General features: G+C 44.5%; 1 protein-coding gene across 1 annotated transcript in view; it reads right to left on the bottom strand.

Moving 5' to 3' along the window:
* Positions 1–247: 247 nt before the first annotated feature.
* The window catches only part of zanl (zonadhesin, like), a gene marked incomplete at both ends in the record, with an annotated part of 51,563 nt that continues 25,032 nt past the window's right edge, over positions 248–26,778 (bottom strand). The window contains 47 exons of the mRNA XM_079295915.1: positions 248–348; positions 563–703; positions 937–1,072; positions 1,164–1,366; positions 2,755–2,885; positions 3,087–3,248; positions 4,090–4,291; positions 4,388–4,517; positions 4,608–4,855; positions 4,995–5,139; positions 5,386–5,594; positions 5,681–5,952; positions 6,057–6,184; positions 6,285–6,449; positions 6,675–6,821; positions 6,940–7,037; positions 7,154–7,298; positions 7,389–7,597; positions 8,842–9,018; positions 9,104–9,198; positions 9,290–9,398; positions 9,573–9,750; positions 10,041–10,288; positions 10,549–10,693; positions 10,870–11,072; positions 11,180–11,349; positions 12,101–12,208; positions 12,346–12,489; positions 14,020–14,165; positions 14,609–14,733; positions 15,051–15,167; positions 17,284–17,422; positions 17,557–17,753; positions 18,600–18,741; positions 18,913–19,051; positions 19,229–19,357; positions 19,573–19,721; positions 20,421–20,665; positions 21,014–21,155; positions 21,306–21,499; positions 21,595–21,783; positions 23,863–24,001; positions 24,136–24,332; positions 25,179–25,320; positions 25,496–25,634; positions 25,812–25,940; positions 26,151–26,299. Coding sequence (XP_079152041.1) covers positions 248–348; positions 563–703; positions 937–1,072; positions 1,164–1,366; positions 2,755–2,885; positions 3,087–3,248; positions 4,090–4,291; positions 4,388–4,517; positions 4,608–4,855; positions 4,995–5,139; positions 5,386–5,594; positions 5,681–5,952; positions 6,057–6,184; positions 6,285–6,449; positions 6,675–6,821; positions 6,940–7,037; positions 7,154–7,298; positions 7,389–7,597; positions 8,842–9,018; positions 9,104–9,198; positions 9,290–9,398; positions 9,573–9,750; positions 10,041–10,288; positions 10,549–10,693; positions 10,870–11,072; positions 11,180–11,349; positions 12,101–12,208; positions 12,346–12,489; positions 14,020–14,165; positions 14,609–14,733; positions 15,051–15,167; positions 17,284–17,422; positions 17,557–17,753; positions 18,600–18,741; positions 18,913–19,051; positions 19,229–19,357; positions 19,573–19,721; positions 20,421–20,665; positions 21,014–21,155; positions 21,306–21,499; positions 21,595–21,783; positions 23,863–24,001; positions 24,136–24,332; positions 25,179–25,320; positions 25,496–25,634; positions 25,812–25,940; positions 26,151–26,299 — 7,497 coding nt within the window. The remainder of the gene's footprint in view (positions 349–562; positions 704–936; positions 1,073–1,163; positions 1,367–2,754; positions 2,886–3,086; positions 3,249–4,089; positions 4,292–4,387; positions 4,518–4,607; positions 4,856–4,994; positions 5,140–5,385; positions 5,595–5,680; positions 5,953–6,056; positions 6,185–6,284; positions 6,450–6,674; positions 6,822–6,939; positions 7,038–7,153; positions 7,299–7,388; positions 7,598–8,841; positions 9,019–9,103; positions 9,199–9,289; positions 9,399–9,572; positions 9,751–10,040; positions 10,289–10,548; positions 10,694–10,869; positions 11,073–11,179; positions 11,350–12,100; positions 12,209–12,345; positions 12,490–14,019; positions 14,166–14,608; positions 14,734–15,050; positions 15,168–17,283; positions 17,423–17,556; positions 17,754–18,599; positions 18,742–18,912; positions 19,052–19,228; positions 19,358–19,572; positions 19,722–20,420; positions 20,666–21,013; positions 21,156–21,305; positions 21,500–21,594; positions 21,784–23,862; positions 24,002–24,135; positions 24,333–25,178; positions 25,321–25,495; positions 25,635–25,811; positions 25,941–26,150; positions 26,300–26,778) is intronic.

Genomic DNA, 26,778 nt, shown 5'->3' on the forward strand with positions numbered 1-26,778 from the left:
AAACTCTGACTTTATTCTCAAAATTCTTTATAATCACAATTCTTTCTTGAAATCGGAATTGTGAGATTAATGCCGAAGTTGTAAGAATGATTAAAAAGAAAGTATTCTGACATTAAACTCAAAATGTGGACCTTTGATTTATTCACAGAACTCAATCTTTGTTCTCCACATGCAGCCCTAACCCTGCTGCGTACACGTCCTCTCACACACAAATGCTTTTGATGCTCAGAACACAATCAGCTGGGACTCACTTGGCTTTTCGTCGACAAGCGCACGTGACGGCGATCACAATGATGATGATGATGACAACTGCGGCCAACACCGCTATCAGGATGATCCACTTGGTTTCTATAACGAACAACAATTACTTTAAACTCAAACTTTCACTCTTCATTTGTCCTTTTCCATCAAGAAAAGATAAAAGCCAATGGAATCTAATCATGACGTCAGAATCGTTGGATAGCACGACCTTACCATGAGTACATTTGATGTTTTTTTAACAATGCAGCAGACGTCTGAGGTAAATATCATAGTTTGACCCTGACGAGTGAAACAGACGTACCCAGTCCTCCTCCGGTGTATGTTATCTCCACCTCGCAGTTCGTTCCCTCGAAGCCCTTCACACAGTCACAGCTGTACGTGTTGTTGCTGACCTCATCACATTGGCCTCCGTTCAGACAGGGGGAGCTGAGGCAGGGACTCACTGCAACACACAAGACAATATTACGTTTTTTGAAAAGTTTCACCTGGAAAAATTAGCAAACGTGTACATTTAAAAAAAAACAACTAAAAACATCACAGATTTTGCCATAATTCCTCTTTAGTTGTTCATGAGAAGGACTTGCATGGTGGCTAAATATGGGCTGAGTCCGTGGGGTTTACACTGAAATGCTATTGAGTGGATGATGAATGCATTTTATTTCCACACACACACACCTCTGTAGCAGTCCCGTGTGAAGTCGTAGATGGTGCAGACGAAACCGCCCTGGCAGGTCCTGGGCTGGCACACGGCGCCGGTGCTGGTGCACTCACATGCCTGGGAACAGTCCTCAGTCACGAACCTCTCCTTCAGCTGCGGGAAATGGAGGGAGAGAGGTGAGGTGGAGGGTTGAAAGAGATCATCGCACAATGACACACTGCTGTAACTCCAGAAGGCTTCTTACGGTGTAGTATCTGTTGAGGACGGTGCAGCCACACTGCGGGTATGGCACGCAGATGCCCTCGCTCATGACGAAGCCTGCCACACACTGGCAGCCCTCCACGCAGGAGGTGGCGTCGCACTCTGAGGGGGCCGCCAGGTCGGCGCAGGAGGCGGGGCAAGGTGACATGCAGGTGGAGTAGGTGCTGTTTGCACCACAGGACAGGACTGGGGGGGGGAGAGAGAGAGAGAGAGAGAGAGAGAGAGAGAGAGAGAGAGAGAGAGAGGGAAAGAAGTCACAACCAGGTGGCAACCTCCGGTTCTGCTGAGTGACGCCAATTCGGAAGTGTCTTAAAACTGGCATTCTCTCTACTGACCATCAGGGGGCGACTCCAACGGTTTCAAAAATGACTCTTCTCTCTTGATTTATTACCTCAGTAAACATTGTGAACATGAGTTGATGGTCTCAATCTCTAGTTTCTTCTTCAATACAGCATGATGTTCATTTAGTGAATTATGGTCCTTATGGCCATTCATTGGTTGCAAAAAAACATGGTGACGGCTGTAATCCAAGATGGCGACAGCCAAACCGTCGTACTCAAGGCTTCAAAACGACAGTCCACAAACCAGTGAGTGACATCACGATGACCATGTCCACTTCTTATATACAATCTATGGTAACAACCCTGTCTCATATGAGTATTGGCGGTTTCACTTGGACTTTTACAGTTCGGGTCATTTCAACAAGCAAATCGTGGTACCGTGTTTTAGAAATGTGGATGCTTTCAGACCTCCATTGGCTTTCATTCATTTTTGTATTTTGTTTTTTTTCAAAACTTGCTTGAGCTGTGGCTTATTTTTATCAAAGTAATATTATTGTTACGCTACTTTTCAGATGTATCTGCACTGAAACTGGATTACCACTGAGCCGATAGTTAGCTAGCTAGCTTGCTAAACCCGCCATCTGGCGATAGCAATGTGCTTTCCACGAGAGTGTATGGATGAAGCATTGAGTTGTTAGCTTTTACTAATTCACTCTGGCTCTCTGCGCTTTCATGTTACTCCACTTCTCATTTCAGTTGTTACCACAAAGCCTCAGTGAGTCGGTTCAGTTAGCTCACTACAACCGTCACAATGGCAACTGCACACATAAAAATGGCCGCCGACCTGTTCATCCGGCTACATTGATTTGAATGTGAATATCTGTTCTACTCCTATTCTAATTAAATCGCTAACATTGTTAAAATGATGGTGTAAACTTAAAATTAAAGTTGAATTCAACAACAGCATTATGATTTTACACACATGTATGTATTATTTGAGAAAATAGGAAAATGAAAATGCAATAATCCAATTTTCATTCATTCTCATTCAGGCGTTCTATGATCAAAATAAATTGAAAATGGAAAAGCTGTTTGACGTTTAATTTGTACCTAAATAACACATTCATATGTGGAAGATTATAACGCCATTGTGGAATGACATTTTCATTTTCAAGTTCATCATTTTAATAAAGTGCCCTGTGGGCCTCCGTAGTCCTCCAAGAATCACTCCACCGTCGTTATTCCCACATGATGTGGTTGCAGTGAAACTCTTTGCATTGTTCAGCATCTCACCACAGTCCAGCTGCTGCCGCCAGGGTCCCAGCTTGACTCCGGCCTCCTGACAGGCGGCAGCGTACGCTTCATAACTGTCACAACGCAGCGCCGCACTGCCATCCTCAGCACACAGGTCAAACACACAGTCACTGAGGGACAAGCACACACAACAGTCAGACTACAATCTGAAGGAAGGACGTGAAGTGTATCATGTGTTGTGCACCAATTCAAACTGCAACATAACTCTCTCCAGAGGACAGTTTCAACGCACACTCACGCACACGCACACACACACACACACACACACACACACACACACACACACACACACACACACACGGACTACTCACTCTTGGTAGGTTTTAGGCGGCAGGGTAGCATGGCAGGAAGCAAACAGCCCCTTGGAGTCAGACAGCGCTCCACACTGAGCCACGCTGTTGTAGTAATTGAGCTGAGACTGAGAGCAGTCCGGCGTCTCAAATCCTGAATCTGGATCGGTCTCCACCTCTCGCCTGGAGACAGATGGAACAGACAGAGAGGATGGAGAGGACGGAGGAAATAGAAAGGATTAAAGCTGCCTAACATTCTCAATAACTACCAGATTACCATGAAACCTAAGGTCAAGAGATTATGATTGCCAGAGATTGTGGGAATCTTCTGACCCTTCCTCTTCCACCATGATATCCATTTGACCTACACTTTGGTCCATGACGAGATATCTCTAACACTAACATAACACTTAATATTGCTGTGGATATTCAAGCCCCCAACATAAAGACCCTCACCTGTGGTAAAATATTTTAAAAATAAAGTTCTTATTATTATTACTTTTTATATCTTACAGCCTTCTTCAGTGAGTGGAACTTGCTCATGTGTCATAATAATAAATCATGAATAAGGACAGCGGTAAAAGTATGGAATTGTCAATCCTGTCTATTATCCTTTACTGCTTTGTCTTACATTTTAAAGTACATTTTTACTTTCAATTTGTCTTTATTTAGATATTTATTCATTTTCTTTAAACTTATTTTCTTAATTCAGTGATTTTACTTATATTTAATATCACTATTTCTATCTCTGTTATTTCATTTTTATTTATTTATATTTTCAGATGTTGTATCTCTTTATTCATATTTAATAATTATTATCTTTATTATCATTATCATTATTATTGTTCATTTTAAAACAATTTTAAAACTCTGTATCTTTCGACTTAACATTTATTATCTCCATTACTATCTCTTCTGAAAATGGGTCAATAAATAGAATCTCTATGCTCATGAACCCGACTATTTGTAAAATCCATAGAATGTGTGTTTCCTGCTACAGCAGGGGCCCTGGTAGTGGACCTACCTGTGAGCGTGGGCAGTGTGAGGAAGGTTGAAGATCTTTAGTCCACCCGCCTGTCGGTCACTGACCCTCCAGCTCTCTCCGAACGCGTTCAGGTCCCTGACCACGATTCCATCCGGCTTCATGTACTCATTTCTGGTGATGCCGTCGTAGTTTCCACACAGCCCCCTGACAGAGTTCTTATAGGTGCTGGGCAGTATGATCTCTGATACACAAACACAGAGATGGATGAGGGGGGGTGAATGGATTCACAAACGAGCCAAAGTCAGTTAGCGAGGGCCGATGTTTCTTCTTCGCTTACCTCCGCGACTTCTGCCATCGAAGCGCACAGTGAGTCCGAAGTCGGTGGTGAGCTGGACCTGCATGGAGTTCATCGTGATGGTCAAACCATCAACTGGACTGAGAGGAGGTGCAACACGCTCTCCGTTCACCTAGAAGGGATACCGTATAATTTCACTGTTTGCTTTTTAACGCAAGCAACAAAGAAAGAGGCTTTAATAAGACAAAGACAAACTACTGACCAGGATGTTCTTCTTCTGCAGGAAGCGGACATTGACGCCGTAAACGTCAACGTACATCTGGTCCAGGAACGACACCCGCCTGTTCCCCCCGCGTCTGATGTTCTTCCCCCGCACCACAAGGGGCGACAGGGAGTTCTGCAGGTTGTAGCCCTGAGTCAGGACGTAGGTGTAGGGGCCCTGGAAGTGATGGGTGAGACCATCGAATGTTCGGTGGTGAGGATCCCCAGAGACGCTGCACTTGTCGAACTCTAGAGGATGATGTAAATGAAACGGTCAAAAACGGGTTGTGATTTAAACGATACTTTGATTTTTTTATGGTTTAAAAGTCTTCAAAACGTCCACTGCATAGCTACAACATGTTGGGATATCACAGTCAGAGTGACTCACTGGTGGGTTCGCAGTAGACGTCTCCATATTTGTCCAGGCCGCACACTGAGTTGGAATTACAGCCGTGGTCCTTACACGTGATTTTGCCACCGAGGTTGCAGGTACATAAACCAGTACATTTATCTGTCAGCCACGAGTCTCCCACCTACACACACACACACACACACGCAGAACAGACTTGTTTACATTTAGAAACACAAAGATATATTGCAACGTGCAACAATCTTTACTTTAATTCCCAAGCATGGATGGATTACTGAACGGCCAAAATGTCGGGGACCACCATGACCACAAGGACCCCAAAATTGTCCAAGATAAGAAATAAATGAGACAAAAGTAGAAAGTGTTCTATGACACCACATCCTGTTTAGGCGCACTCGGCTCCACTCACATCATGGTACTCTGAGTCTGAGTCCAGGCAGCCACATTTATCCAGAGGAACACACTTGTTGTCACTGAGGACGTAGCCGGCATCACACTGGCAGCCCTCCACGCAGGCCGTCGGTGGGAGGTGGCAGAAGATGGGGAAGAGGTCGGAGCAGGTGGGGGGGCAGGGGGCGGTGCAGTCTGAGTAGTGGCTGTTGGTATTGCACGGCATGGCTGCAGGGGAGGGAAAGACAATTATCAAAAGATCACTCGACTGCAATCTTTTATTTAGCCTGATGATGAGCGTGGCCGGAACTCACGACAGAAGGTATTGTTCCTCCAGCTGATGGTGACTCCGGCGCTCTGGCAGGCCTGAGCGTACGCCTCCACGTTGTCGCAGAGCGTCGCCTGCATGCCGTCGTACTCGCACATGTCGTAGATGCAGTTACCCAGGAAGGCCTCGGGGGGCACCAGCGAGTGGCAGGGCTTGAAGCGGTCGGAGAGGATGACCTCGCCACACTGAGCCTCGTACAGCTTCTCTTCCTCGGCGGTGCAGTCGGGGTGCACGTCTGGACGAGTGTCTGGCTGGCAGCTAGAGGGGAGAACATAAAAGTATAAAAAATCAACATGCATATCCGAGCTCAGACTATCCACATCATCACAGTAAACCACGTGTGATGGCTGTGAGCCACTGACCCAGGATCACTGTCCCCGTCGGATTTCCAGCTGTTGCCCAGTTCAATCACATCCTTGGCTGGTTTCTTGTTGGGCATCAGGTTGTCATCCGAGGAGTTGTGGTTGTAGTTCCCGCACATGCCGCACAGCTGGAGAGGAGTAAATCGAGCAGGGTTATTTCCAGCTCTTTGTTTTTCTGACTTGACCCGGAGACATTTGGACAATAAGACGGGCATTATGTCTTCATACCTTGTTGAAGTATTCTCCGGGAACCGTGATCTCCAGGTGATGGACGCCGTCGAACTTCACCCGCAGTCCAAAGTTTGTGTCCAGCAGACTGTAGGATCCACTGGTTATCACTTTGGCTCCAGCCACGTCGATGGAAACTGGCGTTCTCACCCGCCGTCCATTCAGCTAAGACAAGACAGACACCAGTTAGTCGTTAACCATTTCATTAGGCTGTCTACCGTCAGTGTTTTGCTACAGAAGGCCTGAGAGGAAAACAACATTCTGGTGATCAATTTTCTAAATCTGAAAATGGATCAACAGGATGTTTTTTTGTCTTTTGCTTCTCAGGGCTTCCGTAGTTTTCTGCGGCCAATACAATTTATACATTTAAAAAAGAACAGCGTTCCTTACCTGAACTCTGCGGCTCTTCTGCAGTTCTACCACAGTGTCGTGAGGCAGGTAGACCTTGACAGAGCGAACATAGGAGGCCTCTGGTTGACCACGCTCCTCGTTTTTAGCCACGATCTTGAAGGGCGTTACCTTGGTGGTGTTACACACCTGTGGGATTCAGAAAAAAACTCAAACAACGTGCTTTCACGTGTCCTATTGTTTCAGAATGCACAAACAGATGTTTATCAAGTTGAAATAGAAATTTCAAGCTGAAACTCCCCCGTACCTCCACCAGAGTGTAAGTGCAGGTGCCCATGTAGGTGTGCATCACACCATCAAAGGTGTAGTAGTGAGGATCTCCAGCCACGTGACACACTCCTTTACCTGAGGACGGAAAACATTTGACGGATAAGAAGCAATGAACAGAACCGCAAATATACTCAACATGTTCTTTGTTGGTGAAAGGTGCAGTGAATCGTTGGCCCTCCAGTCCGCCTCACCTGTAGAGTGGCAGTCCAGCACTCCCTCCACGACTTTACACTCCTGTGCAGGGCTGCACTGCCAGGGCTCGCAGGTGATGTTGCGGTTGCCGTTACACTTACAGCGCTCTGAGCAGTCCGTCTCCGTGAACCAAGAGTCTCCCACCTGCACGCATTGTGCACATATGAGAAGTTCAGCGCACGCTCAAATGGGTCTTCTTGCAAAAAGAATTCTCCGCCTGAGGCGCACGCTTACCGGTCTGTAGTGTCCGTCTGCGTCGGTGCATCCACACTCGCTGAGCGGGACACACTTGTCTCCGCTGAGGACGAGGCCAGGGTTACAGACGCATCCCTCCACGCAAGGCTGGTTGCAGGAGCCGCCGGGGGCCGCGGGGTCCTGACAGCTGGGCTGAGCGCAGGCAGGGCCGCACGGGTTGTAATGGCTGCCTGTGGGGCACTTGAGAGCTGGAGGGAGGACAGATGGACAAGGGATGTTTGAAGGACGTTTTGTAAAATGCATGTGTTTTTTTCCCCCAAATGTAAAGTGAAAAGTCACACGAGCAACTCTAAATGCTGCCAAGGATTTCATGACTGATAAATCCTGTGTCAGTGTGTCTTTGATATTTCATATCAAGAGGCAGGATATTGTTGATAAAATTAGCTTATATACAGCTTTAAGTAGCAACTAGCTTATATACAGTTTAAGTAACAGCTAGTTTATATGCAGCTTTAAGTAGCAACTAGCTTATATATACAGTTTAATTAATCACTAGCATATTTGTAGTTTTAATAACCATTAGTTTATATGCAGCTCTATTAACCACTTATACAGTGCTCACAGCATACACTAAGGCCAGAGAGAAGCAGGTGAAAGGTTACTTATTTAACTGCGTCACAAGGAGCAGGCAGCCATCTTCAGATTGATTTTAACTGCGTCACAAGGAACAGGCAGCCATCTTCAGATAGATAAGACAGTGAGATTCAAGCGAGGGCCAACGCCCCAGCTGAGCCCGGCTTCTTCACACACTCTTTCTTAGGACCTCTCGCATGCATCACCTCACTCACACTGATGGAAACCAACGCCTATTGGGAGGGGCCAAGGTGAATGGACATTCACGGCCTCCATCCAGGCGCCATAACGTACAAACGTGCCACGCCTGCATCTTTGACTTTGGCCAATGTGTATCAAGGGGCGGACCCCTATATTAAGTTTCACGCTGATGTGTTGAAGCGTGTCTCATGGTGAATCTCTGCGAGGTTCATCCATTAGCTCCCAAGCTTGTTTTTGATAGCTGGGCTGAATAACTTTGTTGATAAATAAATCTATTGCTTTGATATAACTATACGCCTCTGAGAGCTTCTGTTTCATTCTTAAACCTGCTCTAAGTGTGAAAAACAGCTACAACACAATTTTTCACAACAATATCCAGATATCCAGGCAGGATTTTTAAAAAAATACATTTTTCATGTAAATTAACCTTTTCTCTTACCCTCCTACCCCGGCTTCGTATTTGTACTTTGTTTTTCCCTTTTTGTTACCTACACCTTATACGCAGTCCTAGGTCACTGTGGTCACAAGTGGAAAATACATGAACGAACTTTAGCCGAACAAGCAAAAACTGTAACTGTGGTTTTGGTAATTAACTCAGTAAGGACATGACGCACTGCTAGTTCCTCTTCGTTTTCCACACACTTTGCAGCAGACTTACGACAGAAGGTGTTGTTCCTCCATGCGATGGGGACTCCTGCAGCAGCACACATGTCGGCGTAGCTCTCTATGGCCTGGCACAGAGCCACGGTCTGGCCTCCGGTCGCACACATGTCGTACACGCAGTTTCCAAAGTACGGCTCCGGGGGCACGACGGAGTGGCAGGGCTGAAAGAGACCTGAAGACCAAACGCACAAGAGACAAACTCAATGACCACTTTCTCCATGGCAACAGGTTACTGTGTGTGTGTGTGTGTGTCATACCATTGGGATCCGTGATCATGCCACAGCTGGTGGGCTTCTTGGCCTCCTCCTCCACGTCTTTATCACAGTCCTCCTGTCCTCCACCGTTGGTGCAGCTGGAGAAGAGGCAGAGGATTTATTGGAATGGAATGAAGCGATGGTTTTTGCAGTGAAGTACGTATTTTTGTATCGCGTGACGTGACTCACTCGGGCCTCGGGTCAGGAACCTGCCAGCTGTCTCCCAGTTCGTTGGTGTTAGCAGCTGGTGTGTTGTCTGGCTTCAAGTTGTCGTCTTTGGAGTTTCCATTGAAATTTCCTGCCGGGGAAACAAACATTATGGGCTGCCTGTGTGATAGTATTTTGGTTGGCCTGGTAGTTTTCGGTCAGAACTAGCTGATTGGAATCCGTTGTTAAAAAAACATTTCAGATTTCCAATTTCAGAAGTATTGATGTTCATAACAGCCTGAAATGGGACATAACTGGTCCTTACCACACATGCCACAGAGCAAGCCGTTGTAGGAGGTCGGCACGGTGACGTCGGCGTGGTGGTTGCCGTCGAAACGCACCCTCAGGCTGAAGGACGTCTCCAGGACGACGAACTTGCCGCTCAAGTAGATCTCGACTCCGCCGATGGAGGTGACAGGTGGGACGACCGCCGTCCCGTTGACCTGGAGGACACAGAGACGTTTGTTCTGACGGTGAGCAGAGAGTGTCTGTATGTGCAGAGAGTGTCTGTATGTGGAGGCAGTCATTCCCCCGGGGTTGTGCCCCCATCCCCCCGATTTAACCAGCAAAATTCTCATCATGAATTCCCCAGGCTCCAAGATGATTTCTCCAAAGACATTTACAATTATTGAAGACATTCACACCGAAGAAGGGCATTTTGGGCATTATCGCTACAAAAACCCCAGAAGAGATTTCTCCGAACCAGAACCAGCTTCTCCGTCAGCTAACATACCTGCACCGTGCGGCCCTTGCCGAGGACAAAGGTCACCCCGTTCACGTTGACCACCACAGCCCTGACGTAGGAGATCTTATTACTACTTCCCCTGTGCTCATTCTGCGTGTCCACGCTGAAGTATGGCAAGCCAGAGGAGACGTTGCAGGGTTTGGACAGCGTGTAGGAGCAGGCTCCCATGTAATGGTGGGTGTGCTTGTCAAAGGTGGTGTAGTGGGGGTCGCCAGATACTGAGCAGATGCCGTTTCCTGAACATAGAGCATTATTTATTTAAATATATTATTTATCAGTATATTATAATAGTAGTAGTTGTATTATTTGGCAAAAGGCGTTTCCATATCTCATTAAGCGCATCAACTCTTTTTCGCAGAATTGAGGACGTTTTATCGACTTTTGTCGTTTCAATACAGATTTTCGAATGCAATACTGCAAAATCTGCATAGAAATATGTGAAGGGTGCTTTTTATAGTGTCAGCTTTGTGTGTGTGTGTGTGTGTGTGTGACATACCTAAAGGACGACATTCGTATTCTCCGTCCTGCAGCTGGCAGCTCTCAGTGGTGGGTTTACAGCTGCTGTTGTGACACTGAATCAAACCTCCACTGTGACACACACACTTCTCCTCACAGCCCTCCAAGTACCAGTTTTCATCCACCTGACAAACACACACACACACACACACACACCAAATATGCACATTATACATATGTGGCAAGCCCTCACAACAATGTGGTAAACTATAACACTGCAGTGCGGGAATGCTTTGACTAGAATACAGTAGAATCACTGTGACTTTGTGATTTAGGTCACATGGACGTAGTTCCCACTCACAGGGTGATAGCTCCCGCTGGTGTCCACACAGCCGCAGTCCTTCAGCGACACACACTTGTCGTTGCTGAGGATGAAGCCCGGGTTACACTCGCAACCCTCCACGCACACGTCCTCGCAGCCGGGCGACCCGACCACACCCAGACAGGTCTCGGGGCAGGAACTGGCACACAGAGTGTAGGAGCTGTTGGGAGGACAGGCCAGGGCTGCATGGAGATGGAGATGATGAAGACAAGGATGAAAAGATAAATGTTAAGGTTGTTGGAGCTTTGACCCGCCTAGAAGACGAACGACAAAAACGCTGAAGACGTACGACAGAAGCTCGGAGTCCTCCACTGGTGGACTTTGGCTCCGGCGCTCTGGCAGGCGTCGGTGTAGGCCTGGAGCTGGTCGCACAGGACGTGCTGCTGGCCGTTGAACTGACACATGTCGTACACGCAGCTCTGGAAGAACGGAGTGGGATTCACCACACTGATACACTCCCTGGAAGCAGAGGAAGAACACTCAGATGGTCCAGCAAAGCTCAACCAATGACACGCTGCTGATCTCACGTGGAGCATCTTCTTAATCGTTCCTTAAAAAATGTAATTCTAAGCAACCAAACCGTAGAGAGACAATTGACAATTAGGCAGTCGAAACATTTTCATGAACTGAATAGAAAGAAATATATAAGGGTGCTTCTACCACACTACACACTGTAGTTTATTTAGGTACAGAAAATGCATATAAAAATAAAATACATAAGTGTGTGTGTGTTTGCTTTTGGGTTCAGAGTCCAATTCTGTCCATGTGATTTTCTAAGAACGATTTATAACTGAAACGTAATAAATCAGATAGACAATCTTACAAAATTGAACCAATAAACCCTCATTTAAGAACACTGGGACTGGCGTCAGCATCTGCAGTCACACCCTCTAACTACACTCTGTCCACGGTGGGTTATCTGATGCACCCCCATCCCCCGCCAGCTAAATAAGTGCTGACGCTGCTCACAACAGAGCGATGTCGATTTTAAAGTGAACAGCTAAAGGGTGACACAGAAAAATAAAATGTCACTGAAAGGTCTTAAATAGATATACTGACAAACTTTACCACAATATTTCAACAACAGAAAGCCCGACTTACAAACTGGATGAGTGCAGTTTCATCAGGTAGGAATAAGAGACACTACTGAGATGCATCAAGGATAGGTTGGTACAGTTGGAGCAGGTAGGAATAAAAAGTCCTCTCTCACCTGAAAGGTCCAGCGGGGTCATTGATTTTGCCACATTTGTCTGGTTTCACCACCTCTGCCTCGAGCTTGGGGTCACAGTCCGGGTCGGGCTTGGTGCCTGGGCTGCACCTGATCAACGCAAACACAACAGGGTCACATCCTAGTCACATGTAGTTTAGTCACATGCTTGGACTACATGTGACTCCAGGGAAATTCGTAGGAACTCCTTAAATTCTCAGCATTGAAACGAGTGCGTGGAAACTCACGAGTCATCCTCATCCTCCTCCGTTTGCCAGCTGTTCCCGAAGTCGTTGACATTTCCCACCAGAGTGCCATCTGGCTTGGTGAAGTCGTTGCCCGGGTTGCCGTCGTAGTCGCCGCATAGGCCGCACATCTGGTCGTAGTAGGAGCTGAAGACAAGGAGACACCGGGATTAAGAGATGAGGAGGGATGTCTTAAGCGGGCTTAAAAGGTCAAACAGTGTTTGGCCCGTTAATGGAATCCGAGAAACAAAGAGACAAAGCCAAGAAATCTCTTCATCTGATATAGTCGGGGCATCATCAATGGAAGATAAATAAGCAAAGTATTAAGAATGTTGGAGGATTTATTAGAAATAGCAGATCTGTATGACCTTTGAAATACAGCTTTATAGGCGAGTTCTTGCGCAGTTTTCATGACGTACACAGAGATTAAACTTTGACCGTTTATAGCATCGTATACTATTTGCTGCACACGGCCCACAGCGTTCTGTCTTTCAGGGAGTGTTTCCACTGCTTCATGTGTCTAAAGACTTGTCGTGTTCATCATCCCAGCAGCAGAAATGGGGATTTAGAACGGATTCACAACTACATCAAATATGAAAGTATGCACGTGTGTCGAAAGAAAGACAGCCCACAGGGCAGGTGAGTGAAGTGGTTGGATGGGTCAAACAAACATAACTTTCACCCAGGAGACCGCTGTTTGTGTGAAACCGAAAGTCATTTTTGACATTTATTTTACCTTAGTTTTGCTACGTAACTTCTGTACTTTACCAACACCAGTTACGTAACAAATGTAAATATTTTACGATGTAGACTTATTTTAACCCAAACCACGATATTTTCCTAAACCTAACCAAGTAAACCTACAAACTACAAGTTAACCATGTAACCAGGGCAAACTGAACACTTCCTGTGAACACAGAAGTTTGACGCGATGCATGTTACGACCCGAAACTGACTCATCGTCCCCGTTACATCCACTGACTTTCTTCTGGCCTCATTTTACTCTCTCTGTTTCAGGTCTGCCACGCCCCCTTTCAGTGCCTGACGCGCCCACACCTGAACTTCATCAGTGCGGAGCCGCATATCAACCCCCAGAACCAGTTCTCCAGCGCATATTGGCCTTTGAGCTGGTTCTTCCTGCTGAAAGTCCTTATAACAGCTCTATTCTAGTTATCTTTAGTCTTGGCTGGCTAGTTGCTAGAGATGCTTTGTTTAACCAGTCTGGGTAGCTTTGGGGAAGCCTTGTCGGGGCCCTCTGACATGTACTCTGCTATTCCTGTTTGTTCCTGTTTTGTGGTTAATTATAGGGAGTTTAGAATAGTTGTTCTGTTTGTTGCGGTAGACCAGTTTATGTTAATCTTTCCGTCTCTCTGTTCATTGTTACTCTTAAAGTGTTCCAGCAGCCTTCTCTTTGAATTTTGGCTCCATCTTTGCACAGTTTTTTTTGTAAACTTGTTATGTTACTCCCTGTGTTCCCTTGGACATATTATATAGGACGTAACAGTCCCTGACACGCTCACGTTGGGAGTGAGTCTGCTAATTTCTTCCTTGATTGTCAAGGATAAAATGGGAAATAGAGACAGAATTCACCTGCTGTATATGTGTTAACTTTTTCCCAAAACAAAATAAAAGCCTTAAAAAAGTGTCACATGAACAAGGGGTCGACCTCTGACCCACCTGGGGACTGAGATCTGGGCGTAATGGTTTCCATCCCAGCGCACCCGGAGGCCGAACGGCGTCTGCAGGGTGACGTACTGACCGGCAACACTGAGGGACATGAGCGGAGAGGGGTAGTGGGGGAAGGCCACTCGCAGTCCGTTAACCTGAAAAGACAACATGAAGACGGTGATAAAAAAAGCAACAACAGGTACACTTCATATTCAAGCTTTCCACATTTGACACGTGACTAAAAACCCCAGCACACGGGGATTTAAATCTCTGTGAAAAAAACCCGTGAACGGGTCAAACAGATGAGGAGACGATGAGGAGGACGAGTGTGGGCAGACTTCTGGGATTATGGCATTTACAAGAGATGAAAGTCAGGGATAAGATCAAATAAAAAGGCGAGGAGAACAAAGGACAGGCTTGTAATTTCACTGAACCAGAAGATTAAGATGCAGAGAGAGTGATACAGCTGGTGCGTGTGCCGCACATCTGTGTACACATGTCGTGCCCCGTCATCCTCCTGTGATACCGACAGCTTGTAAAATGACATTTATAGACATAGAATCCATTGTGTGCTGCTGTAAATGTTGTCCCCACTGACCAGAGTCCTCCTGGCCTTCATCAGGGTCACAGTGATTCCGTTCACGGTGACGTAGAGCTTCCTCAGGTAGGACATGCCTGTCACTCCTCTCTCCTCATTCTTACCCTCCACTGAGAACCAAGGACCTGCACAGGGAGCATACAAACACGTCAGTCCACTCCGTTTCTTAACGCATGAGAATTTATCGCACTAAATGTCTAAAAAATAATTTCTTTTTATCCTGTTCAAGGATGATCTGTGCAGAAAGTCGGATGAGTCAGACTAATGATTATTTTAAAGTATCATGGAGTTGTAGTGCCACCTCCTGGTGTCAGGAACACTTGAAGACGACAATGCAATTTAAGAGCTGCCGCAGGTCAAAGATTTTGCAACAAGTATAGACAAATTATAATTTATGACAAAAAAAAACATCAGGAAATGAAATAGAGTTGTCTGAACCTACCAGTGCTGTTCCTGCAGGTTCGGGCCAGTGTGTAGGTGCACGTTCCCATGAAGCTGTAGAACTTCTTGTCAAATGTGTTGTAGTGAGGATCTCCGGACACCACGCAGTCCTGAGAGCCTGAGAGACAAAGGGACAAGCGCCGGACATCAGAATACAACGCAGCAACTCATCATTTGAAGAAGAAGAAGAATGGTTATTCTTTTAACTCGCATTAGGGAGCTGTTGTTACGTGTGCTAACCAAAAAAGACCTGATTATGTTCCAGAAGTATGAAAACCTCAATGAAAATCACAAAACTTCAGCTAAAGTGTGATGTGTGGTTCGTTCCATGTCTAAACAGCAACTCGTTACCCCATCTTCCCCCAAACTTCTAGCTTTGTTGCTCGGTTATGATCATATTGAACCCAAATAGGGGCCCAGTTGTTGTTACCCCCTTATTCTCTGACATCACATCTTGTTCCCTTGTACCTGAATGTATGTATCGTTATGTCCACAAATAACTACAGGCCTTATTCTAAAGCCTTGCCCGTGTTCAATATGTCTTACTAGTACTCAGTGGTGTATAGCAACGAAGAAGAAATACTTCGTTACTGGACTTAAGTAGTTTTTTTGGGTATCTGTACTTTACTTTACTACTTATATTTCTGTTGACTTTTACTTCACTACATTTTGCAAATAAAACTGATACTTTGACTCCGATACATTTCCCCTGAAACCTTCGTTACTCGCTACAAAATCAAATCTATCTTTAGAAACAAAATGAATCATGAGAGCAGCGTCGGGGACTGTGGTGGAACACAGACTGCAAGCAAGCAGGTTTGTTGAATCAGTGGTCCTAGCTTGCAAGTTAAATCATTGGTTAATCACGTTAATGCACAATTGCAAACACGTGCTCTCAAAGACGCGGTGTTTTGATGCCCAGGATGCTACATGCTATAAGCTAGCGGGCGACTACCTGAGTAGAATTCCACTCTACGATGACTGATTTCATGATGGAAGCAGAAATGGAAGCACCTGCTACTCCCGCAACAAACTACGGTGGTGACGAAGACCAACACCAGTGGATCGCTAGCGAGTTAGTGAGCTGAGGAAGTGTTGACAGTTGTGCAGCACGAGTTGGCTAACGTTAGCTATAGCTAGCCACCACACCATAGGATTGACAGGAGCCGAGAGAGCGCAGCATTAGGGTTAGCATGAGTGTTAGCATTCGAGTTAGCATTAGTGAAATCCTTCGCAGCTGTGTGCAAGCTGTCTGTGAGCTGAACACACCTCTACCTCAGCGGCCTGTGAAAGGCTATTTAGCATCGCAGGACTAGTCTTCAGCCCAAGAAGAGCGAGACTGAATTCTCGCAATTTTGAAAACCAACTTCTTTTGAAGATGAACAGAACATTTTTCAGTTTCAAGTAATGACTGGGTTGCTGCTTTATTGTTGATCATGTTTTGATATTTGAGTCATTTTGTGGATGATCAGATGGAGTTATGATGGTAGCAGTCGCCCAATTGCAGATTCAGCTTGAGCAAAACCTTTGCCTATTGTGTTCAAATCAGGCCCATAGGAGTTTACAAGGCAGGTGTCCTTTCTCACAACACTGAATCAAGTGGATATGTTTTGCTGAACATAATATTATGCATTGGCCCTCTACATCCTCTAGTCAGAATGAACATACTTATAAACGCACTGTTACAACTCCATAGTGTCATATTGCTTTTCGGAGAATTATGATGATAAGTTCATAGTAGATGCAAAAGTAGACTTATGTACAATATATTATGTTGAACATTGTTTCTCCTGGATGGATCACAGCCAACCCAATTATGTTCAACACAGCTCCATGATCATGGTGCCACAGAACTTAAAAGAATAAACTTCATAATTCTCAAAATTCTGACCCTTTGCTTTTTTATTACCAGCATTTACTTGTACTTTTACTTTCAACGAACAGGTTATGATGTTCATTTAATGTTCAGGTTATGATGTACATTTAATATCAGAAAATTACTTTTGATACTTAAGTACTTTTGTACTTAAGTACAATAAATATCAGATACTTTAAGACGTTTACTCAAGTAGGATTCTAATAGGTGACTTTTTACTTTTACTGGAGTAGTTTTCCAGTAAGGTATCTTTACTTTTACTCAAGTATGGCTTTTGAGTACTTTATACACCACTGCTAGTACTTCATAATTCATAGCTCAGTTCATTTGGATGGTGGTGCGCTGGGTGCAAACTTACTTGTGGGGTAGCAGCCCAGCTCTCCGTCCTGGTTTTTACACTCGTGCATCGGGGGGCATTCAGTGGGCATGCAGGTAATGAAGGGAGCATCACACCTGCACTTCAGCTTACAGTCCTCCACATAGAACTCGTCTCCAGGCTGACACACACACATTTGAGCTGCGTTAGCAGATGACAAAGCTCAAATCGAACACCACGATATTCTCACAAAGCACAAATCTCCCACACACGCAGACCATTCCCTGGAGGCTTATCAAACCCACTTCACTGTACCTCATAATACTGCCCGTTGTTGTGTGTGCAGCCACATGAAGTGATCTTGACGCACTTGCCGGCGCTCAGGACGTAGCTCGGATCACACACACAGGACTCGGAGCAGGGCCCGCCGCAGGAGGGAGGTTTCCCGGTGCACGTCTCCTGACAGGGGTCTGCACAGGGCTCATAGTGGCTGTTGGGGGGGCAGCTCAGAGCTACAGCAGGGGGGAGGACGGGAGGGTGAAGTCAGTGACAGTGGTGGCAGAGATATACAGAAACATTGAATGATGTATTATAACCAGCCAGGGTTGCATGCAAAAATATGTTGCCAAGATGAATTCAAATGATTAATAATTGTACAAGATGGCGTTTAAATGACAGATTGTAACTACTTGGCCTAAAAAAATTAATGTAGCCTTTATGTATGGAACTTTAAATGTTTAAGTGTGAAATGATCTTTTTGCTGAGAAAGGAGTCATTTCCTGCTCAGGTTGATAACATGCTTTTACTCCGAGTCCTTCAACTAAAACCAAACTTGCACCAGTCTGAACATTTTTGGCCAGTTGGGATTGATTTCTTATTCTGGGATGCTCGACAAATACGAGCCCAGATCGAACTAGAACTGCCGCCTCTCGGTTTTACGCCTCTGCCAACCAGACAAATTGCAGTTTACATCCATATCTGTCCAAAATGTCATCACTTCATAATTTTTTCTCATTAGACATTCGAGTGAAATTGTCATAGTTCGCTCAATTAACATATCAATTGTTGAAAGTGTGTTTTGTGAGGTCACAGTGACCTTTCACCAACAAATTCTAACCAGTTCATCCTTGAGCCCAAGTGGACGTTTGGACAGAATTTGAAGAAGTTTCCAAGACTTTCCTGAAATATCACGTTCACAAGAATGGTATGGATGGACGGACAGACGGACAACCCAAAAACCCGCATAATAATAACCTTACTGAGCCTTAAGAAGGGGCTCCCTATTGCCCATCTTGCCCTCCCTACATCCCTCCATCCATCTATCATTTTCTCCGTCCGTTCTTTCACCCAACACTCACGGCAGAAGGTTTCATTCCTCCAGGGTCCGATGTTCACCCCGCGGTCCTGGCATTCGTTGATGTAGGCCTCTATGGCTTCGCACAGAATGGGCTTGGCTCCATCCAGCTCACACAGGTCAAAGACACAGTCCCTGAAGTAATTCTGAACACACACACATTTCCTTGAGTTGCAATGACTTAGTCTGTCTCCATCGTCACTTGTCTCTTATTTGAATGCAATTTTCTTGATGACATCAAAAGTGGGAACTGCTTCGTATTAGTGCGTACTGTATAGGTGTGTGTGTGTGTGTGTTGTGATAGTGAAGTGACTTACATTTGGGTTGACTTTTTGGTGGCACACAGCGAAGGGACCCTTTTTGTCCAGCAGGATGCCGCAGTATCCTGAGCTCTCATACAGTTCCTGCTCTCCTCTGTCACACTCAGGGATGGTGGTGTTGGGTTTTTTGTTACACCTGTCAACACAGACAGTTAGTTAGAGAAGCTACGTGTGTTGTTTGTTAGTTTTTCTCCCCTAGCAATTCTAACAAAGGGTTGATCGATGTGTACCCATTTGTTCAGGATGGAATAAATACATCAAAATGGCGTTAAAATATACAACCAATCATAAAAACAAATCCAATGCGACTCACTCTGGATCGGTGTTCCAGCTGTGTCCAAAGTCATTGGCATTGTTGGTCAATGATCCATTTGGTTTACGGAAGTCATCTTTGGAATCTCCATCGTAATCTCCACACAGTCCACACAGTTTGTTCTGATAGCTGCAAGAAAATCTGCAAGTTAGTGATTTGAGGAGATGAAAAAGCAACAATTCCGTCCAGGAGTTTGTGACTTGTTTTCATTCACACCATTACCGTACCAGTGTTTTCACTCATTATCAGACTTTATTGTCAGCATCACTCCAAAATCTCCATTGGAAATAGTTTTGTCCGTGGAGTCGGGGTAAGAATGTAAAGTTCAGTCTTTCTTTACTCACTCTTTGATCACTTTGATGTCCATGAAGTGGTTTCCATCATAACGAACAGTCACACCAAAGTTCATGGACACAGTGTAGTGCTTTCCTGACTTGAACACAGAGACACCAGGGGCCGGAGTCACTGGCAGGTTTACATTGGTTCCGTTCACCTGTGCGGGGAAAAGCAAGTGCAAATAAGATAATGAGTGATGACTGAGGTAGCAGAAACACTTAACGATTGAAAACTCTCTATGTATAGAATCTCAAACTGCAATCAGCAATTGAAAAGATGCGTTTTCTGCAGAGAATTCACATGATTTATGGACATTAGATGTCGTAAATATGTCATAGATATGAAAATAGTATGACGGTTGTTACCCTGAAACCCTGTCTCCTTCAAAATGTGGTTCCGACACAATTTAACAGCATTCTCAATTATGTTTCGAGGGAAATATACATTTTCCCAGATTACGGTTGCACTTTTAAACACATGGTGAACTCAATTTGAAATACGACAAAACTACTTTGTTAGGTTTATTAAAACATTGTTTGGCTTTAAAGTATGGACCTAACTTAAAATATCAACATCAAATTTAGGTTGAACACGGGACGTGAACAGCGGCCTCCTGGGTTAAAGTCCCGTGTTTGTTCCCCACCACTTCCTCCATACAGGGCTTCTGTGGACTATGGTTAAAAAGGTATTTCTGAATCATCTAAAACAAACGTAATACAGGAGAAAATGTTTTTCCCTTGAAATGTGATTGACTCTGCAGTGTTGTTGTACAGGGACGCACATTTTAGGAGACCAGGCTGCACCCTACCACACACTCTGTTAAAAAACGTAGTTAGTTTCTCCCCTCATTTATTACCTGCACAGTGCCTCCTTTGAGGATGGAGATCTTCACCGTGTGTACATATACATGCACGGCCTTCACATAGGAGATTCTGGGATTGTTAAAACGATGTTCGTTGTCCGTGTGGACCTCAAAGTGTGGCAGAGACGTTTCATTGCAGGGTCGAGACATCAAGTAGCTGCAGTTGCCCATGAAGTTGTATTTGCGTTTGTCAAAGGTGGTGTAGTGGGGATCACCACTCGCTATGCATGTGGATGTACCTACGGTGTGAGAAACTGTATGTTAGCAGTTATTTTGTTAATGCTAAAAAGTAATAAAACAGTAGCACAAGTAGAGAAGAGTCATAGAGTCTGCAAGCTGACTCAGAAATGTCAGTTACACAGCAACATCTAACGTTTTCTAACATTAGCTAAAAGAATCTTTTAGCTAAGATACATCAGAAGTAGTATCGCTGTAGCAGCACATTTATTGTATTTTTGACTGACTGTACATCCTTGTGTGTGGAGCCGATGGGAACAGTTGAAACACTTTTGCCTTCAGATGTGGTTGAACGACTGCAAGTACCAGTTCTTGTAGCAATTCCTTGACAATTGATCAGATATTATTACCTTTAGGATAGCAGCCTGCAACACCATTCGCCTCGCGACACTCTTCAGTGGGGTCACACGAGTTGTCAACACATTCCAAGGTGTAGTTCCCTGCACAGTGACACAGCTTTGTGCAGCCATCTCCGAATATAATCTCGCCAGGCTAAAACAAAATTGAACAAAGGATCAACCATGAGTACCGTGTGTCACTAGAACTACATAGTACAACCTTCTTGTAATTTAATAATTACCATTATATATTTTTACTGAACAGGAATGTATACATATGGGTATACTAACAAGGATATCTGACCTCATAATAGTTGTTCTGGTCATCCAGACAGCCACATTTCTCCAATGGGACACAGCGCCGTCCCTTGAAGACAAACCCTGGTTTGCAGAAGCAGCCACTGATACAGGAACCAGAACAGTTGGTGGAAGGTTCCATACAGGTGGGGATACAAGCTGGACCACATTCTATATAGTCTGCATCAGGAGGGCATGGTTCTGTACAGCAGAAAGAAGAAGAAATTGGTAGATGGGCAAAATAAATGTAAGAAACAATTGAAGAATTTAATAAAGAAACAAACGTTGATAAGGACTTGTCATACTTGTTGGCTTTGGTGTAGTTGGTCCAGGAGTTGTTGGTTTGGGTGTAGACGGACCGGGAGTTGATGGTTTAGGTGTAGTCGGGCCGGGAGTTGATGGTTTAGGTGTAGTCGGGCCTGGAGTTGATGGGACAAGAGAGAGAGTAAGGGACAAGCGCCGGACATCAGAATACAACGCAGCAACTCATCATTTTAATAAGAAGAAGAATGGTTATTCTTTTAACTCGCATTAGGGAGCTGTTGTTACGTGTGCTAACCAAAAAAGACCTGATTATGTTCCAGAAGTATGAAAACCTCAATGAAAATCACAAAACTTCAGCTAAAGTGTGATGTGTGGTTCGTTCCATGTCTAAACAGCAACTCGTTACCCCATCTTCCCCCAAACTTCTAGCTTTGTTGCTCGGTTATGATCATACTGAACCCAAATAGGGGCCCAGTTGTTCTTACCCCCTTATTCTCTGACATCACATCTTGTTCCCTTGTACCTGAATGTATGTATCGTTATGTCCACAAATAACTACAGGCCTTATTCTAAAGCCTTGCCCGTGTTCAATATGTCTTACTAGTACTCAGTGGTGTATAGCAACGAAGAAGAAATACTTCGTTACTGGACTTAAGTAGTTTTTTTTGGGTATCTGTACTTTACTTTACTACTTATATTTCTGTTGACTTTTACTTCACTACATTTTGCAAATAAAACTGATACTTTGACTCCGATACATTTCCCCTGAAACCTTCGTTACTCGCTACAAAATCAAATCTATCTTTAGAAACAAAATGAATCATGAGAGCAGCGTCGGGGACTGTGTTGGAACACAGACTGCAAGCAAGCAGGTTTGTTGAATCAGTGGTCCTAGCTTGCAAGTTAAATCATTGGTTAATCACGTTAATGCACAATTGCAAACACGTGCTCTCAAAGCCGCGGTGTTTTGATGCCCAGGATGCTACATGCTATAAGCTAGCGGGCGACTACCTGAGTAGAATTCCACTCTACGATGACTGATTTCATGATGGAAGCAGAAATGGAAGCACCTGCTACTCCCGCAACAAACTACGGTGGTGACGAAGACCAACACCAGTGGATCGCTAGCGAGTTAGTGAGCTGAGGAAGTGTTGACAGTTGTGCAGCACTAGTTCGCTAACGTTAGCTATAGCTAGCCACCACGCCATAGGATTGACGGGAGCCGAGAGAGCGCAGCATTAGGGTTAGCATGAGTGTTAGCATTCGAGTTAGCATTAGTGAAATCCTTCGCAGCTGTGTGCAAGCTGTCTGTGAGCTGAACACACCTCTACCTGCCTCAGCTTCCTGTGAAAGGCTATTTAGCATCGCAGGACTAGTCTTCAGCCCAAGAAGAGCGAGACTGAATTCTCGCAATTTTGAAAACCAACTTCTTTTGAAGATGAACAGAACATTTTTCAGTTTCAAGTAATGACTGGGTTGCTGCTTTATCATGTTTTGATATTTTGATCATGTTTTGATATTTGAGTCATTTTGTGGATGATCAGATGGAGTTATGATGGTAGCAGTCGCCCAATTGCAGATTCAGCTTGAGCAAAACCTTTGCCTATTGTGTTCAAATCAGGCCCATAGGAGTTTACAAGGCAGGCGTCCTTTCTCTAAACACTGACCTGATGCATCAAGTGGATATGTTTTGCTGAACATAATATTATGCATTGGCCCTCTACATCCTCTAGTCTAATGAACATACTTATAAACGCACTGTTACAACTCCTTCATAGTGTCATATTGCTTTTCGGAGAATTATGATGATAAGTTCATAGTAGATGCAAAAGTAGACTTATGTACAATATATTATGTTGAACATTGTTTCTCCTGGATGGATCACAGCCAACCCAATTATGTTCAACACAGCTCCATGATCATGGTGCCACAGAACTTAAAAGAATAAACTTCATAATTCTCAAAATTCTGACCCTTTGCTTTTTTATTACCAGCATTTACTTGTACTTTTACTTTCAATGAACAGGTTATGATGTTCATTTAATGTTCAGGTTATGATGTACATTTAATATCAGAAAATTACTTTTGATACTTAAGTACAATAAATATCAGATACTTTAAGACTTTTACTCAAGTAGGATTCTAATAGGTGACTTTTTACTTTTACTGGAGTAGTTTTCCAGTAAGGTATCTTTACTTTTACTCAAGTATGGCTTTTGAGTACTTTATACACCACTGCTAGTACTTCATAATTCATAGCTCAGTTAATTTGGATGGTGGTGCGCTGGGTGCAAACTTACTTGTGGGGTAGCAGCCCAGCTCTCCGTCCTGGTTTTTACACTCGTGCATCGGGGGACATTCAGTGGGCATGCAGGTAATGAAGGGAGCATCACACCTGCACTTCAGCTTACAGTCCTCCACATAGAACTCGTCTCCAGGCTGACACACACACATTTGAGCTGCGTTAGCAGATGACAAAGCTCAAATCGAACACCACGATATTCTCACAAAGCACAAATCTCCCACACACGCAGACCATTCCCTGGAGGCTTATCAAACCCACTTCACTGTACCTCATAATACTGCCCGTTGTTGTGTGTGCAGCCACATGAAGTGTTCTTGACGCACTTGCCGGCGCTCAGGACGTAGCTCGGATCACACACACAGGACTCGGAGCAGGGCCCGCCGCAGGAGGGAGGTTTCCCGGTGCACGTCTCCTGACAGGGGTCTGCACAGGGCTCATAGTGGCTGTTGGGGGGGCAGCTCAGAGCTACAGCAGGGGGGAGGACGGGAGGGTGAAGTCAGTGACAGTGGTGGCAGAGATATACAGAAACATTGAATGATGTATTATAACCAGCCAGGGTTGCATGCAAAAATATGTTGCCAAGATGAATTCAAATGATTAATAATTGTACAAGATGGCGTTTAAATGACAGATTGTAACTACTTGGCCTAAAAAAATGTATGTAGCCTTTATGTATGGAACTTTAAATGTTTAAGTGTGAAATGATCTTTTTGCTGAGAAAGGAGTCATTTCCTGCTCAGGTTGATAACATGCTTTTACTCCGAGTCCTTCAACTAAAACCAAACTTGCACCAGTCTGAACATTTTTGGCCAGTTGGGATTGATTTCTTATTCTGGGATGCTCGACAAATACGAGCCCAGATCGAACTAGAACTGCCGCCTCTTGGTTTTACGCCTCTGCCAACCAGACAAATTGCAGTTTACATCCATATCTGTCCAAAATGTCATCACTTCATCATTTTTTCTCATTAGACATTCGAGTGAAATTGTCATAGTTCGCTCAATTAACATATCAATTGTTGAAAGTGTGTTTTGTGAGGTCACAGTGACCTTTCACCAACAAATTCTAACCAGTTCATCCTTGAGCCCAAGTGGACGTTTGGACAGAATTTGAAGAAGTTTCCAAGACTTTCCTGAAATATCACATTCACAAGAATGGTATGGATGGACGGACAGACGGACAACCCAAAAAACCGCATAATAATAACCTTACTGAGCCTTAAGAAGGGGCTCCCTATTGCCCATCTTGACCTCCCTACATCCCTCCATCCATCTATCATTTTCTCCGTCCGTTCTTTCACCCAACACTCACGGCAGAAGGTTTCATTCCTCCAGGGTCCGATGTTCACCCCGCGGTCCTGGCATTCGTTGATGTAGGCCTCTATGGCTTCGCACAGAATGGGCTTGGCTCCATCCAGCTCACACAGGTCAAAGACACAGTCCCTGAAGTAATTCTGAACACACACACATTTCCTTGAGTTGCAATGACTTAGTCTGTCTCCATCGTCACTTGTGTCTTATTTGAATGCAATTTTCTCGATGACATCAAAAGTGGGAACTGCTTCGTATTAGTGCGTACTGTATAGGTGTGTGTGTGTGTGTGTGTGTTGTGATAGTGAAGTGACTTACATTTGGGTTGACTTTTTGGTGGCACACAGCGAAGGGACCCTTTTTGTCCAGCAGGATGCCGCAGTATCCTGAGCTCTCATACAGTTCCTGCTCTCCTCTGTCACACTCAGGGATGGTGGTGTTGGGTTTTTTGTTACACCTGTCAACACAGACAGTTAGTTAGAGAAGCTCCGTGTGTTGTTTGTTAGTTTTTCTCCCATAGCAATTCTAACAAAGGGTTGATCGATGTGTACCCATTTGTTCAGGATGGAATAAATACATCAAAATGGCGTTAAAATATACAACCAATCATAAAAACAAATCCAATGCGACTCACTCTGGATCGGTGTTCCAGCTGTGTCCAAAGTCATTGGCATTGTTGGTCAATGATCCATTTGGTTTACGGAAGTCATCTTTGGAATCTCCATCGTAATCTCCACACAGTCCACACAGTTTGTTCTGATAGCTGCAAGAAAATCTGCAAGTTAGTGATTTGAGGAGATGAAAAAGCAACAATTCCGTCCAGGAGTTTGTGACTTGTTTTCATTCACACCATTACTAGTGTTTTCACTCATTATCAGACTTTATTGTCAGCATCACTCCAAAATCTCCATTGGAAATAGTTTTGTCCGTGGAGTCGGGGTAAGAATGTAAAGTTCAGTCTTTCTTTACTCACTCTTTGATCACTTTGATGTCCATGAAGTGGTTTCCATCATAACGAACAGTCACACCAAAGTTCATGGACACAGTGTAGTGCTTTCCTGACTTGAACACAGAGACACCAGGGGCCGGAGTCACTGGCAGGTTTACATTGGTTCCGTTCAGCTGTGCGGGGAAAAGCAAGTGCAAATAAGATAATGAGTGATGACTGAGGTAGCAGAAACACTTAACGATTGAAAACTCTCTATGTATAGAATCTCAAACTGTAATCAGCAATTGAAAAGATGCGTTTTCTGCAGAGAATTCACATGATTTATGGACATTAGATGTCGTAAATATGTCATAGATATGAAAATAGTATGACGGTTGTTACCCTGAAACCCTGTCTCCTTCAAAATGTGGTTCCGACACAATTTAACAGCATTCTCAATTATGTTTCGAGGGAAATATACATTTTCCCAGATTACGGTTGCACTTTTAAACACATGGTGAACTCAATTTGAAATACGACAAAACTACTTTGTTAGGTTTATTAAAACATTGTTTGGCTTTAAAGTATGGACCTAACTTAAAATATCAACATCAAATTTAGGTTGAACACGGGACGTGAACAGCGGCCTCCTGGGTTAAAGTCCCGTGTTCGT

Source organism: Melanostigma gelatinosum (genome assembly GCF_949748355.1).
Source record: "Melanostigma gelatinosum genome assembly, chromosome: 23".
In the NCBI taxonomy this organism is placed as follows: Eukaryota; Metazoa; Chordata; class Actinopteri; order Perciformes; family Zoarcidae; genus Melanostigma; species Melanostigma gelatinosum.